Source organism: Antechinus flavipes, chromosome 1 (assembly GCF_016432865.1).
Source record: "Antechinus flavipes isolate AdamAnt ecotype Samford, QLD, Australia chromosome 1, AdamAnt_v2, whole genome shotgun sequence".
Taxonomy (NCBI): domain Eukaryota; kingdom Metazoa; phylum Chordata; class Mammalia; order Dasyuromorphia; family Dasyuridae; genus Antechinus; species Antechinus flavipes.
The window spans coordinates 167,576,040-167,592,618 of NC_067398.1; the positions used below are offsets into that span (position 1 = coordinate 167,576,040).

The window sequence follows — 16,579 nt, forward strand, 5'->3', positions numbered from 1 at the left end:
AGTCATTTTATGGAGACTCATTTTATGCATGAGTCTAAGGGAAATCTCAAATAAATGTGAAATCTTGTCTGGAGTTGTGACTTCCCCCAGGAAAGCTTATCTTGCTTTGAGAAGATGCAAGACCATTTGGGTTTGTAAATCAAAGGAGACATTTTTTAGCGATAATGAAGAGGGGATCCCAGGGTCCCTTATTGAGGCAGAGTTGAAAGGAGATTTTCTCCTTCAAGGATTTTCAGTTTCGGGGCCCCTCTTCAATTTTACATAATTTTACAGGAATCACTCAGGTCATACAGTTTACTTTCAGCAATCCCAGTTTTTCTGATTCCCAGTAGGATACTTTTTTTGACTTTATCATTTTCCTTGGAACCAACTCTATCCTGCCATCCCATTCCTTAATTAAATACAATTTCTGCAACAAATGTAAAGGATTCACAGACATTCTTTAAATGAAGAAAAACTTTATTGTAAGAATCATTTTATGATCTTGGTCTCTCCTTTTTGCCTTTGTACAAAGCTAGAAGAGAAACATTGGCTACTTTTACAACTTTGAAGCGAACTCCAGGAATATCACCCACAGCATGGCCCTTTCGGCCAAAACCAGCCACTAATACTTCATCATTTTCCTGTAATAAAAAATAAATCATATACAAGAATGCAAGTTTAAATTTGTATATCTATTAGATCACAAATGTTTTAATTCAGCTATGCTATCAAATTAAAGAAACATTACCAACTTTTCTAAGAAAGTTTAATTTTTAGTCGGAAGGAAAACATACATACTCATTATTGAGGTTTCCCGTATCTTTCTTTCAAATAAACACCAAAAATCAAATGATTTAATTTGAATAGTTTTAAACCAGTCTGCATTTCTATCAGTATGTAATAAACAGTATACAAATAATTAACAATTTTTATTAAACATTTATTCTCATTTGGGACAGACCATTACCTACAATAGCAGGTATATAATTTTTTTATAATTAATTTTGTAAAAGAGTAACTCTTCTACAGAATAAGTATTTTTTTCATGATTACAAATTCAAAATGTTGTCTAAAAGAAAGGGACCAGCTTCCCCAACAACTACCCACTAAATTTCCTGTTTGTGTAAACATTCAATTACCTCAATAAAGTTTAAACAGCCATCATTTGGAACAAAGGCTGTGATTTTCTTGCCATTCTTGATCAGCTGGACTCTCACACATTTCCTGATGGCAGAATTTGGCTGCTTAGCCTCCACACCCCTGAAATTGTGTTTAAAAAAATTCATCAATTTGAAACTTGTAATATCCAGAGTACCTCATTCTTAGAAATATGGTTAATTGAGACTTTGTTCCTTTAAGACTGTAAACAAGAAAGTAATTGGACTCAGAAACCTACACCCATCATTGTTCTCATTATATCCCACCTCACTGTTACCTCACAAAGTGAAAGTAAGCTTAGGTGCTAATGGAAGAGATTATAGTGCTTTGCTGTTATTTTTAAATTGCAAACTTGACATAAAATAATTCAAAAGGTCCTTATAGGTCAAAGTTGTAAAGGGCAGAAAATCTGGAATCGTTGCACTGAGATCGGTTCAAGCACTTAAGGCTAATTATTGATTGGCCAGTACTCTATGGACATGTGCTTGGGGAATGGCCCTTCCCACTATCCTGTGCTGGCTCAATAGTTGGTGTATACAGAGAATTGTAGGAGGGACTAGGGGGTGGAGTAAGACTAGCCAGGGTCACTCTCTGGGCAGGAGACCAAGGAAAGTTGTGGAGATTCTGCTTCCATCCAATTCAATCCTACCCCTAAAGACCAAGAATAAAGACTAAGGACTTTTGCTTATCCTGACTCCCGCTGATTCTAAGGTATCCAAGGTGCTAACATGGTCATCACAAAAAGTTATTTCCAGATAAGGAAATTGAGTCCCAGAGAAGTTAACTTGTCAGGTAAAAGAGCTAAGGTTCAAACCCAGACCCTCTAAACCCAAATCCAATACTTCTTCCACTGCACCAACCCGTCCAATTCCGATTTAAAGAACAGTATTTCCAAATTTAAAAAAAAATAACTCTCAGAAATGGAATACCAAATTGCTTCCCAACAAAAAAAGCTTATTCAACACTTGCTTAAACAGAACCTTAAGTATTCTCTCATTTGAAGATTACAATACAGGGTAGCTAGGTTGCGCAGTGGATAGGGCACCAGTCCTGAAGACAGGAGAACCTAAGTTCAAATCTGGCCTCAGACACTTAACACTTCTTAGCTGTGCAATCCTGAGCAAGTCACTTAACCCTAATTGCCTCTGGAAAAAAAAATAGTGAAAATGGTACAGGAGTAACCCCTGCTCAGCCACTGCCCAGGGAATCCTCGACAAATCCCTCAAGACTTCATCCTTTTGGGGGATCTCCATTTCCTCATCAGCAAAATGAAGAGATGAAACAACATGATAATCACAAAGGTCCCCAGCTAGAATGCTGAAAATGATTCCTGAGCCTGATACATGCTTAAATGGCCATTTCTCATTAGTGTTTCTTAAATATTCACTTAGTTTTTACTGATTATTTTTCCAAAAGTCAGTAAATGATCAAGGTGGCATTTGAATTAAATTTCCCCCTTGTTTCAGTCACAAAGCACCTCCTCTACTACTGCCTTCAAGAAGCTTAAGGTGTAGTGGGGGTAAGGCAGAATATATAAAGCAAAGACAAGTACAAAAAGCCATGTAACATGAAGGGAGGGAAAAGAGCACTGTATTTGAGTTCAGAGATATGTGGGTTCTAATCCTGACTCTTACTTATTACCTGTGGATAAATTTGTAAGCCTCCTTAGACCTCTTTTTTTTAATATAAAATAATTTAGTTGTACTGGAGGATCTAAGGGCCCTCTCAACTCTAAATAATACTTAGTAAAAAGCACTAGGAAAATTTAAAGTGCAAGGTTCCAGGGAACTTTGAAGGGGAAGAGAAGAGGGAGTGAATCATGAGGGGAAAGGATTAGGCAAGGATAAGAAGCAGGAAAAGAACATGGAGAAATGAAAGCAAGGTTTTCTTATGGGACCAAATATTAAGAAGTTGGTGCTCCACTGGAGATGTCACCTGTGAAATGTCTATTTATTTAGAAGCAGAAAAGAAGCCAATGAAGGTTTTGGAGCAATGATTAGATATAGTTAGAGCTATGCTTTTGAAAACTCCTCTTTGGGTACTATCGAGAAGCAGGAGGACCAATTAAAAGCTGAATTCAGGAGTTAGAAGATCCAGTTCTGAATCCAGATTCTGACATTTGCTTATTATGTGGCTCCAGGCAGGCAAGTCACTTACTTACCTCTCTGAGGAAAAAAGGAGAGTAGCTAGAGCAGAGCAGGGATAGAAAGAGGGCTGACACATTTCCAATGGCTCTTCTAGCTGTCTGGGATGCTCTTCCTTCTCATCCCTGCCTCTAGCTTCAAGTGCCAGCTAAAATCCCAGGAAACCTTTTCTAATCCCTCTTAATTCCAGTGGCTTCCCTTTATTATTTCCACATATACATCTATATATGCATCCGTATTTCCCCCTTCCCCCCCCCCCCCCACAGGAAGAGACAAGAGACACGTTTCTCTCCCATTGGACTGTAAGCCCTTGGGAGCAGGGACAGTTTGATGTTTCTTGGTGTCCTTAACACTTACCTGGCACGTGGGAAGTGCTTAGTAAATATTCAATGACTAACTGGACTAAAATAGGATGTCTGCTGCCAAATCCAGCACTTTCTATGGCTTTCATCTAGCCTGGCCCACCCTAGCTCGAACCCTTCTCACTGATCTATCCCTAATATCCCCTCTTCAGTTTCACCAGTTCATCCTCTACACCCCTGCCAGAAGCCAATCTAACGGAGTTCTAACAAACTTCCCCCCAAGTAAACTCCCGTGGCTTCCATGTTACCTTTAGGAATAAGCAGCAAACTCTTCAGTTAGACATGCCACTTCCCACAAGGGGCCTCCAGCCTAGTTGCACCCAACTTGCCCCCTCCCGCCCCTTCTGTCACCCCCAAGCCGACCTATGAGCCGCTCCACCTCCCCCCGCTCGGACTCTGCACAAGAACGAGCTCCCTCCAGCCCTCCCCTCCCCGCCGGTGATCCTCAAGACTGGGTCACTCCGAGGCCGGAAGCTTCCCCAAGGATTGGGCAGTAGCAGGTTCACTTCCCAACCTCCGAACACACCCCCAGAATGGATGCCGGCATACGGGATCCACTCTTCAGTGCTCTCCGGAGCCTCGAGGAGGGTGGGCGTGCGCACTCACACTTTTTCCAGAACGATGCCTTTGGCGTGCGAGGCGCCGCCGAAGGGGTTGGCTTTGAGCGCCGTGCCCAGATGGGCCTTCTTGTACTGCTTGTCGTGCCATTTCTGGTCCCGCCGGTGGCTGCGCAGCTTCCGGGCCGTGCGGAGCCCGCGGCACTTGCCTGAAAAGAGGCAGAGCGATGGAGCCCGAAGCCGAAACCCTCACCCTGCTCCTGCTTCTCCCTGCTCCGTTCCCGGCTTGCGGCACTCACCCATTTTAGCACTACCGCGTCGCTGTGAGAGCCCAGAAAGAATGAACTACGCACGCGCGAGTCAGGGAGACAGCGTAAACTGGGCAGAGGACCCCGGCTCTCCACGCCCCCAACTCCTAAGGCTGACCGATGCAGCGCCTGAAAGGCCAAAGCCATACATGTTTTCAGGAAGGACCAGGCAAATCACCAGCATGCCCGTGGAGGAAAGGACCTACTCCTGTTCGGCGTGGCCAGTTTTCTCCCTAGCATTTTGTTTCTTTTGGCGATCCTTTGAATCCCCACGTATGATTTGCAGGGATTACCACTGATTAAAAACGCCACCATTGGTCAGACACCTAGATAGCTCATTGGATCAAGTGCTGGGCCTGCAGTCAGCGAGGTCTCAATTGCTAGTTATGTGATCCAAGCAACCCCTTTATTCCTAATCCTCCGGAGGTCCAACTTCGCCAGCATCTTTGCCATAAGTCGAGGGTCCATGGGATCACGAATTGGACACGACTAAACAATTAAAGTAACTTTCTTCCAGTAGTCTGGAATGTAATTAGTGATGATGTAAATGATGAGGAAACTGAGGCTTTAAGAGGTTGCGATTTCTGCAGTTTTCATGACTACCAAGGGAGCCCCCATCAAAGTGTTCCGTTGTCCTAAATCAACAACGGGGAGCCACAAAACTGCCCATAAGGGACCCTGCAGGCCACAGAGTGATTTAGAAAACCACACACTTAATTCTTTTTATTATTGTACCAACACTCTCAAATCAGACATTTCAAATGTGACTCAAATTTTCAGCAGTGTTGCTTCCCAGTGCACTGGTCTTCCAAGATGACAGGTAGTTGGCAGCAGACTGAGTCTTTCTAGTAATTCTTGGAGTTCAATATGGTAGTGAAAAGGAAGCCCAAACAGCTAGATCCAAATCCCATCTCTGATGCTTGCTATGACTTTGCAACAGTCACTCAGGTGAGATGGAGAAGAGTGAGTATATTTTTCATGGCCCATTTATCAGGACCCAAACATCCCATTTTACGAGTAAATTAAAGCCCCCCAAAACTAGCCTGTCATAAAGCAGTAAAAACCAGTTCATTATAACTACTATTTCTTAAAGCCATTCTAAGTTACTGCACTATTTCCTTTCAGAATATATTCTTATCCTCTCCACTGCCTTCAGAGAAAGAACTCAAGACAAAAAAATTAAAGACAAATATTATTCCTTAAACAATTGTATAGAATGTGAAATTGCAATCCAAATCACTCAAATCTGAGTCTTTTAGCACTAATGGCCAGCTTCTGGGTTTCTTGAGAAGTATACTCAAGGCGCTAAATGTTGCAGTACTTGGCCTATTACTGACATAACAGATCATTTCAGATTTAGACATATTTGTCCCTATATAATCCAAAACAAATGCACAAACTGGGACAGATCCATCTCAGCTCCAGCATAAAGTGCTAGGCAGGCACAATGTGCAAAAATATTGACATGGGTATACACAGGCAAGCTTAAGTCCTCTTTTGGCAAACTAATTAACATTGTAAATCTGTTAATACAAGTATTCACAATGTTGGTCTTAAAAGTATTGTTACTTAAATTGCCATCCTCATTTGAAATAAAAGCTTATTTCCATCCAAAGGAACCCAGTAAATATTTTAACTCAAGCATTCTTCCTTAGTACTTATGATGAAAGCAGATTAAAATATCCAGTTCAAATGCTTGATATATCTACTTGGAATTTAAAATAATGAAAGTTTGGTTTGATGATTCATATCATCTTGTATTCCCCAAGGAGAATGTAATCTGCTTGAAGGCAGAAACTATTTCAATCTTATTTGTACCCAGCATAGTAGATACTTAAATGTTTGATGATTGGTACACATCATTCAATCACTATCAACTATTAAACAGTTTTGTTCATAAGTATAAGAAGACAGGCATAGCTTAGATATTCCAACTTTTAAGTACCATCTTATATGGGTAGAAAAAGTCACACACACACACATTGTTACATGAAAATGTTTTTACTATGACAAAGACATCATACAATTTTTATGATCTTGGTCTTTCCTTCTTGCCTTTGTATAAGGCCAGAAGAGAAACATTTGCAACTTTTACAACCTTGAAGCGGACTCCAGGAATGTCACCAACAGCATGACCTTTTCGACCAAATCCAGCAACCAAGACTTCATCATTTTCCTAAAAGAAAAACATAACTTATTTCCTGCATACTTACAACAGACTCAAAGATAACCATGTGTTCTTTAGTCTTATTCCTTTTTATTAAGAAAATGTCAAATGGGAATAATGGATTAAATTGAAATCACTAGAAATACTTACCTCAATAAAATTCAAGCAGCCATCATTAGGAACAAAGGCAGTGATTTTTTTGCCATTCTTAATCAGCTGGACTCTCACACACTTCCTGATGGCAGAATTGGGCTGCTTGGCTTCCACACCACTAAAATAAAATAACCACAGAAACTGAGTTATAAAAACAACTTTTTACTTCAATCAAAATTTATTAAATCCCCTTGAAAACTAAAAGCACAATAAAAATATTAGGCATGTAGTTTCTTTTTAGACAAAGGCATTTACATTTAAAAATTCATCACTGCAATGTAAGCTGGCTAGAATTCAACTACTTTTGAAAACCCTTATTTTTATTGTCAAAAATTTTTTTATTTTTATTTCGAATTCAAGCCCAAAGCATGAAAACATATGAAGAAAACATGTCTTAAGGACTGTCCAGATGACATTATGCTTTCTCAATCTTTTTGCCACTTGTGAAATTACAAGTCCAAAAAGCCTCCTAATAAAATTAATACAACACTAATGTTTCTGACAGGGCTCAGATTACAAGTATATAAATCTCATTTCCCCAACTATCTAAAATAGTCAAGGCAAAAAATTCTCAACTTCTGCCCATCATTTGTTTGCCTTTGTCTTCCCCATCAGATTGCATCTTTGTATTCCATTAATTTATTACAGTGCCTAGCACAGAATAGGTGCTTAAGATTAAGTGATTTATCTCAAATCAAAGGCTACTATGTGTTACAGGAAGATATTAATTCCACACTTTCCCAATTCCATGGCCATTTCATGCAACTGTCAAACTTGTTTATATGACATTAAAATTCATAAAGAAACCACCTATCTTCTTCCCACTTACACTTTTTCTAAGACAATCCCTTTTGCATGGGATGCTCCACCAAAGGGATTAGCCTTCAGGGCAGTGCCCAAATGAGCTTTCTTGTATTGCTTGTCATGCCACTTCTGATCTCTTCTGTGGCTGCGGAGCTTTCTAGCAGTACGAAGACCACGGCACTTACCTACAAAAGAATATTGGAAGTTTTAAATTAAGCTAAAAAAAAAAAAAAAAAACCTAATTTTTTTTTTTTTGGTAAATTAACAACGGCATGCTTTTTGTTTACATTTCACTAGATGTCTCTGGTCCTAAATTTCCAACTCTGTATCTTTAAACCTCTCTATACCCAATAGGAACTTCAGTTCTCCCAGGTGTAAAATGCAGGGGTTGGAACCAATTACTTTAAGATGCTAGTTCAACTCAAAATCTACATTGTTTTTTCCTATTCTCCAGCTGCTATTGCTTTTCATTTACTCTGAATAAGTTTTATGTCATTAAATATTTATAAAACACATGTCTTTAGGACACAATCGAGACCAAAGCCTAGTTTTTGCCTTTCCTTGTACCTCAATTGTTTAGTGCAATTTCTGGTAATAAGCGCTTAATTTCCGATTAATAAACGTTTATTCATTTACTCATATGCATCTTTTCCAAAACAACGGGGAAACTCAATTTTCATTCATAATACTTGGCAAATCCTTGACAAATACTCAATTAAAAAAACTTTTCGGGCAAAGGCTGACTTTCATCTTTTTTATAAATGCACAAGCAGTCACGCGCCTTTGAGGGACTCACAAAAAAGAACCGGCATTACTAGGAGAAAAAAATACTTGGTTAGTTACTACGTGGCTCTGCCTCCTAGGAGTTTGTTAATAGGCCAGGATGAGTTACCATGGCTGGGTCTAAAAATCATTAAAGGATAAAGTAGAAGGTCTAATTTAAGAAAATCAAAAGTTAATAAGGATTTTGCTGGCAGATAACAATCTTTCGGGGGCACTGAGCTTACACACCCTTTCCCAAGATCGAGGCCCCGGGTCTGAAGCAGCAACGGGTACCCGGCCACGGCCTCCTCTCCTAGCCCCAGCCTCCCGCCACGTGCCACGGACGCCAATACGTCTTTTCCCCTGCTCCCCCTTCGTACCTCGGCGGGCCCATTCCTACGTTCTTAGAGACCCCGTCCTGCACAGCTCGCGACCCCCACCCCGACCGCTCGGGTGCTTCAGCCCCGCCGCTTACCCATGTTGCCGCCGTCAGAGCTGAGAGCAAAGAGAAGGAAGGAAGGAAGGAAGCGCCCACAATCCCCTTCGGCCGCGAGCTCAATCCAGGACCCTCCTTAGGGCTGTCTATACCGAGCCTGACAAAAGTCACGTTGTAGTTGTCTGGGAAAACAGTCGATGGATTTACTTTTGGGAGCCAGAATCTGAGTCTTTTTACTAAAACGATAATAAAATTAATTTCTAAAGCGCAGAGAAACAGAAGAGAAACTACAACTCCCATAGGCGGCCGGGCATGCTATGAAGACCCTATGCGTAAAGCGCATGCGCGTAATGCAGGGTCTGCCAGTTTCTGAAGCCCCGCTGGAACCTGGCGGAAGCAGGGACCACGTGGGTGCAAGGACTGCCGAATAATGAAATATGCAGAGAAATAGTTAAAAGGACCAAGTTCGGGTCTACTGTGCTTGGGCAAAGGATGATTCGGTCGATGAAATCGGCTTCTTTCCCCATAGCCTACAAATATTTCTTGGCTTTCGCATTCTTGGAAAACTTTCTTTTGACTCCATTCACCCTCAAGCTGTCTTCACTTCCTCATTCTCCCCTCCCCCCTCTGCGGTGTGGCATCTGATCGCCCTCCCGCGGCGTCCACCGAATGACCCAATGTGCTTTATATGTTATCCTCCTCTCCTGACTTTCTGTGATATTGAGCACAGTGAACTTCTTATGGTTCCTCCCATTCATGCGCTTCCCCTTCTAATTTCCTGGCTCCTCCTCTCCTCCCATAGGTATCCTCTAAACTTTTGTCCTTGGCCCCCTTCGCTTGTCCCTCCGTACACTCCCATGGATTTAATGATCACCTCTTGGTGGATGACTCTCAAATCCCTGTATCCATGCTGCATACTAAGTATTCAAGTATTTGTTCAATGAGAAAATAAATGAACGGATGGATGGATGAATAGAATAATAGGAAATTTGAAACTGGGAGAATTTTAGAGAAAATTTGCTGGATTCCAAGTAGACATACTGGAAAATTATTTGGTTGCTTTTTTATTCATTTGGAATTGGCATATTAATATCATGATGAGATTTTACATCTGAGGGCCTACTTTGATAGGCACACACCAAGTGTGGAAAAAGCTTTGCTCCTGACTTCAAGGATCTTACCTGACGAATGAAGATCATGTAAGGAAATTTTCTGTGAAATTAAAAAAAAAATTGTCAAAAAGCTTTAGTTCCTACATGTGTGATAATTATTCAAAATATAGAGTGGATTGGTGTTGATTAGTTGTGCCACACTTCAGAAGTGGTTTGACATTTTCTTTTCTCATCTCATTTCCCAGATAAGAAAACAGAGACAGACAGAATTAGGTGATTTGCCCCGTGTTACAGTTAGTAATTGTCTGAGACTAGATTTGAACTCATAAAAAATTAGTCTACCTGATTCGAGGCCCACTATTCTATCCCCTGCACCACTTAGCTACTTAAATGTTTATATGTCCATATTAAATTGCTTTCCTTCTCAAGGAGGAAAGAGGGAGAAAGATAATTTGGAAATTATTTTTTTTTCAAATGAATGTTAAAAATGTTTACATGTAATTGGGAAACAATGAAATAAAAGTAATGAAAACAGTTTGTTACATTTAAAAAAGCAAAATTAGGATCATAATACCTACTTCACAGACTTTTTATGAAACTTAAATGAGATAATCTATCTGTAAAGCACTTTATAACCTTTAAAATCACACAGATTTCAGTTATTACTAGTAATTTGTGACAAAGGATTTTCAATAAATGCTCATAACTTCTGATAACAATATCTGATGAAGGATTCTACTAAATAAATTCAAGTCAATTAGATAAAATTTAATTAAGGTCTATTATTAGTTGCTATGGCCACAAAGACGAAAAACAATATGGTCTTTACCTGTAGGTAAATGTAGTAGAATGGATTTGGGGAGGTAGAGGTTTCCCCCTTACTGGAGGGAATCAAGCAGAGCTGAATAACCACTTGTTCAGTTTGTCCCTGAGGAGATTCTCATTCAGGCACCTTTATTTGTAAGCACTTAATATAAATACATGTTCCCCTCTCCCTTTTACCTGTATTTATAGGAACAAAAATCAAGATGGGTATGTGGTAAAGAGAGGGAATATCTGAAAGCCCTTGTGCTCTACTCCTATCCATTTAATATCAAGAAGTTGGGTGTACTACCTAATGCATGACTTGGGCAAGAGACAACCCAGCCTAGTTCAACAAATTCTCAGGGGGAAATGAGGCAGGTTGCATCACACAAGTAAAAATACTATCATTTCAACCATTATTTCCTCTCAGATCTCTATGGCGATAGCCCAGGACTTTAAACTCAAGAGCTGTGGTAATAGCAGTGCAGTGCTTTTCCTTCCCTGCACAAATGGCCCTTTTTCTAGTTCAGGCACCAAAGCAATGAACTGAGGAGCATTAATTACTGTGAAGGAGCCCACCTTTCTTGTCACCATCACCAACAACTACTGACCAACTCACACTGACAGACATGAAAACCCAAGAGTACTAGTAGTGATGCTATATCCCCCACCTTCTGCAATTAGTCAGGAAGCAACCACCATCCTAAAAAGTGACCTGAACTATAAGGAGAGGTAAAGGAGAGGGTGCAACATGCATTTATCAAGAGCCAGATACTGTGCTATATGATTTACAAACATGATCTCATTTGATCCTCACCTACCTGGGGATAGATGCTATTATTATTCCTGTTTTATAGTTGAGGAAATACCTGCATCCAGAGGTTATGTGACTTTATTCAGGATGACACAGTAAATATCTGAGGGAATCTTTGAATTCAGGTCTTCCTGATTCCAGGTCCATTATTCTCCAGAATGCACAGAATACACAGCAACATACTTATGTATGGTAGATTATACAAAGAACTAACTTGAGATTGGTCTAGCTGTGATTGGTTATTAGTCATAAGGTAGATGAGAAGAGACAAAAAGGAGGCTTATTATCACTTTTTTTTTTGCTTATTTAAAAAAATTATTATAGTTTTTTATTTACAAGATATATGCATGGGTAATTTTTCAGCATTGACAGTTGCAAATCCTTTTGTTCCAACTTTTCCCCTACTTCCCTCCATCCCTTCCCCGAGACCAATACATGTTAAAGTCTTATTATCACTTTTGTCACCAAAAAAAGATACATTTCTGATCCTGAGGAAATAGAAAGCCTAGGTTTGTTTCTATAAAGCAAGAAAACTTATTCAAAGGAGCTAATAAGACTTAGGTGGAATCTTTGTTTCATATTAAGGATAAAGAAGATTTTGGAGAGAATAAATTAATGAAAGACATAATTTCTATTACTTTATCATTAAAAAATGAGGCCACAGTTACTATGGAAATGTGCTGAGTTGAAATGTGATGAGACTTTATGTGAACAAGGAAGCAGACAATATTTGAGATTAACGATTCTATTACATGCACATGAGTAATAAATATTAAATGCTTAATTTTACCTAGTTGAATGATTAACAAGTAATTTTTCCTTTTAGATTCTTTTTCTGTGAAAGTGATGTAGGAGTATCTGCTTATTCTAATTACTTCTGCCCGATCTTGCATCTTATTTCTTTGCCAAGATGGGAAGTTTGAGAGAAAAGAGAAGGACAATTCCTGGTAAATTTCGATTGCCTTATAATCTTAATAGCATTCAGGGCTGTTCTGGTGTTTCCTGTCATTATGCTTAAACCTCCGTGGAGGGTCTTAGGCTGTGGAGAGCTGACAAAGCTGTTCTTTGATTCCCTTTGTGAGATTATTGGAGAGCAGCTATAATTTTAACAAGCATATTTAAGAGTTATTATGCAGATGATGCTAACCAGCTGTTCTCTCACTTGGCTGAGGACTGAACCAGAGGAAGTGGGTTGATATTTCAGCAGCAAGGAAAATTTTGGTTAGTAAAAAAGAAAAAAATATATTCACTAAGAAAGTTGCCAAGTACCAGAATGGGATATTTGTTAGGTTGTATATGCTTATTCTCAGAAGAGCTTTTAAGAATAGAACTGAAGAGATGACTATTTGTCAGGAGATAAGTTGGGTTTGACTTTCCTTGGAGTTAGAAAGGGGTTCCTTTTAGAACCTTAGGATTCCAAGGCACACACACACACACAAAAAAAAAATCAAAATTCACACTGTCTTTTTTTTTTTTTTTTTTAAGCGTTGAACATAGCTGTGAAAAACAATTTTAAATGGTTCAGTATATTTTTTTCAGTCCTGTGCACATTTTCTCTTCTTGGAAATAGAGGGAAGTCAACATCTGCTGTCTGTGGGATTTTAATGTGCGAAACAAGGATTTTTTGTTGTTATTGTTGTTTTATTTTGTTTTTTTAAGCATTTCTTTTATGGTAGAGGAAATAAATAACTGTCCTATATTTATTATGTCTGACATCTACTTTGTATAGTGAGTATCTTTTCTAGAAGGATAACTATTAATCCCTTTTGGGAAAAGCCCTTGACATAAGTCTTTTATAAGGTTTATTTAGGAGATTTTCCCAGAGCTGTGGGGTACAGGTAATGAACTCTAGAGCATGAGACTTTGATTCTTCTCTCTTTGGAGTTAACGCTCTTTAAAAACAGAAACGGATCTGCTTGAGTCCACTGCTGGAGTCTCTTTATAGGAAAAGACCCCTTAGGACTTGCCTTATATCTTGGGGTATCATCTAGGATTTGAAAGATTAATTCTTTCAGCCCAAATTCTTCATTCCTTTTTAGGAACCTACCAATGTGTTATCTAAGTTTGGTTTATTTCTTTTAAAAAATTAACCTTCTTATCCTATCATTAGGTGACTTCTAATTTTTTTTTTTAAACCTATGGTTTTGTAGGTTTCTACTGGACAAATTTGAGGTTCCTATGTTTCAGGGCACCTACAGAGATTTTTGTCTGGACTATCATTGGATCTCCATCTTCATTGCTAGGCACCCACTGGAGAAAAGTATAGTTGTATTCATGTATCAAAGGAGAAGTTCATGGATCCAGAGTTCATGGGTTCATAGGGAGTCTTTAGATAAATTTTAGTGGGGTTGATGAAAGTAATTAGAAAAAAAAATCTTTATTTTCACTAATCTCTGTTAAATCTAGTATTTCTTTCTATTATTTAGTCTAAAAGGATCTTATAGACTTCACTAGACTGCCAAAGGTATCCATGTCTCAAAAAATTTTAAGGATCCTTATACTGGAGAGAATGGATGGAACTTTCCCCAGAATAAATCAATACCAAATCCCTAATTTCTTTCAGAATAAACCCTTGTACTCTCAAAGTTCTGCTGGGAGTATACCTTTCCACTAAAGGGGGAAGCTCTTTTTTTCCCTTTCTTTTACTTAAAAAAAAAATTATTTTGCTAGTGTTTCTTTAATGTAAATTATTGTTCCTTACTAATTGTATTGGAACTGGGGGCAGGCCCTTAGAAATATAGGTGATATATATGTCTCTCTATATATATGTATAAGACACATACATATGTATGCTTTTAAATGGATTTACTTTTTTTTTTTTTACTTGATTACCTATTGGATTAATACTTTTTTGGGGGGTAGAATTTAGAGAATTGACTGAACTTAGTATGTATACTTTGATAAAAGGAGACTAATCCTTAAAATAAATAGTAGCTTTCTTAGGTTTTAACTTTATTACATATTGATGGCATTTTTTTGTTGTTCTTTGTTTTGTTGAGAACATATCTTTTAAAATTATGATGAAAACCAGTGGGAAATAGTTTTTGATAATCCCATTTTTCCTGTTACATATTATATATATATATATATATATATATATATATATATATATATATATATATATATATATATATATATATATATATATATTTAGGAATACAGATAATGTACAAAAAAGGTCAAGCTGAGTTTTAGGACCAGGAAATCTTTCTATCTCCTTGGACCTTTTAGATTGCTTGGTTTATATTTCTCTGCTACTTAGGTATCATTATGTATTGTAGTTTATTTGGGTATGTGACATCTCTCTCTAAGGAGAGGGATCAGCTTTTTTTTCTTTATCTTCTCCAGTGCTTAGCCCCACTATTTGCACAGAGTCTTAATATACATCAGTTGAATTAAACTGAATCTAGAGTAAAAGAGGCATGTGTACAAAACTCAGTGTTATCCCAGTATCTTTGTCAGTATAAAGAAGTATAATCTTGAAGGCTGACTGATATCGAGTGGTTTTTTGCAAAATACTATTTTAACATTTTCCTTTCACTCTTTATTCCCTTCCCCTCAAAGTCATGAGTTGAATTGCTTCCAGAAAATCACAGTTTAAGTGTGACATCTCTTTTAAAAAGGAGTGTGAAAACTATCAGCAGCTGAGTTGTTTTTTCTTTAAATATTCTTACAAGTAGAAGGATTTTTTCAATAAGAATATTGAATTAAAATATCATTATACTCATAAATGCTGAATTTTATTCCCATTTTAAATGAGATTGATGGGGGGAGTCCCTGATCAATTTTATGTGTTCCTCAAAGCCACTTGATAAGACTGTGGAGGTGTGACACTTTGGAGATCTTGGAGGGCTACCTTTCCATCCTTAATAGGACAGAGAACTCAAAAATGAATATAAAGGCATTTATTATGTGCAATGACCCTGGGATACAAATAAAAGAGTAAGATAATCTTTACTTTTGTTCAGAAATTCACATTCTTGAGAATGGCTGTAAGAGCTGAACTGGAAGAAGAGCCAATCATCTGAAGGACACAGCTCTTTTCCAAAACTCAGGATCCTGGAGTAAATTTCCCTTGATCCTCCTGGCAATGCTACTGCCTCTGAAGCAGTATCTTGCTGCTTCAGAAATAGGATTGAGCAACACTGAAGAGACTAATCCCTTGCCAGAAGACCCATCTACATGGGCTATGAAAGAAAGCTGAAATAATTTTGTTCTCTCTCATTTTCTTTAGGACTGCCCTTCTTTATTCCTTGTGCTTTTTCCCAGAGTTCAGGAAGGGAGGAAGGGGTGAATTGCACACATTGCAAATCTTAAAGGACTATATAAATTCTAGCTATTATTATTATTCCCAGAGAAAATCAAATGAATGCATTCTCATTGTTCTGGGAAGTTGTTAAAATAAATCAATAATTCTATCCTTTGACTACAAATCTATAGACAGAAACCTCAATTTGACAAACGAAGCACTTTAATCTCCTTCTATTTCTTCCTGGGTCAGTTCCAATAGTCACCTTCAATGTTGCATTTAGGCAATAGTTCATTATAATAGAGCAGCAATTCTGCTGATCAATATATATATATATATATATCACATTTGCAAATAAGAATCTTCAAAGTAAACTTTAAACACATAAAGGTAAATGCCTTTCAATGGAGATAAGCATCAGCTTCAAAGAGAGTGCAGTTACCCTTTTAAAAATATTATTTTATAATGTTAAGTTATTATATTTATTTTAATCAGGCAAGATCCATCTTCTCACCCTCCTACTCTACCTCACTTTCCAGTAGCGAATGCCAGAAAAATCAATACACATTCCAAACATATACAGTCAATCAAACAAATTTCCATATTGGTTGTCTACTTCCCCCAGTCCCCATATTTTCTCCCTCATTCTCCATTCTGAGTTTTTTACCTCCCTAATAGGAGATAGGTAACATGTATCCTCATGGAATTTTGGTTGGTCATTACACTGATAAGAGTTCAGAACAATAATATTCCATCATATATATGTA

General features: G+C 38.1%; 2 protein-coding genes across 2 annotated transcripts; both read right to left on the reverse strand.

Annotated features, from left to right (window-relative positions):
• Nucleotides 1–438: 438 nt before the first annotated feature.
• Nucleotides 439–4,619, reverse strand: LOC127559270 (40S ribosomal protein S23). Its single transcript, XM_051992943.1, has 4 exons — nt 4,503–4,619; nt 4,253–4,412; nt 1,122–1,242; nt 439–623 (listed from the first exon to the last, which is right to left on the reverse strand). The coding sequence occupies exons 1-4, from the start codon at nt 4,504–4,506 to the stop codon at nt 477–479; spliced, it is 432 nt and encodes a 143-aa protein (XP_051848903.1). The 5' UTR covers nt 4,507–4,619; the 3' UTR covers nt 439–476.
• A 1,874-nt stretch (nt 4,620–6,493) lies between these two features.
• LOC127559259 (40S ribosomal protein S23) lies at nt 6,494–8,986 on the reverse strand. Its single transcript, XM_051992937.1, has 4 exons — nt 8,873–8,986; nt 7,661–7,820; nt 6,829–6,949; nt 6,494–6,687 (listed from the first exon to the last, which is right to left on the reverse strand). Exons 1-4 carry the CDS (start codon nt 8,874–8,876, stop codon nt 6,541–6,543), a joined length of 432 nt encoding a protein of 143 aa, XP_051848897.1. The 5' UTR covers nt 8,877–8,986; the 3' UTR covers nt 6,494–6,540.
• Between the last annotated feature and the right edge of the window lie 7,593 nt (nt 8,987–16,579).

Excerpts from the sequence above, each read along its gene's own strand:
- LOC127559270 (XM_051992943.1), bottom strand. Across the intron at positions 1,243-4,252 it reads GGCATCGTTCTGGAAAAAGT|GGGTGTGGAGGCTAAGCAGC; the intron begins GTGAGTGCGCAC and ends ACACAATTTCAG. Across the intron at positions 624-1,121 it reads GCTGTTTAAACTTTATTGAG|GAAAATGATGAAGTATTAGT; the intron begins GTAATTGAATGT and ends TTTTTATTACAG.
- LOC127559259 (XM_051992937.1), bottom strand. Across the intron at positions 6,950-7,660 it reads GGGATTGTCTTAGAAAAAGT|TGGTGTGGAAGCCAAGCAGC; the intron begins GTAAGTGGGAAG and ends ATTTTATTTTAG. Across the intron at positions 6,688-6,828 it reads GCTGCTTGAATTTTATTGAG|GAAAATGATGAAGTCTTGGT; the intron begins GTAAGTATTTCT and ends TTTTTCTTTTAG.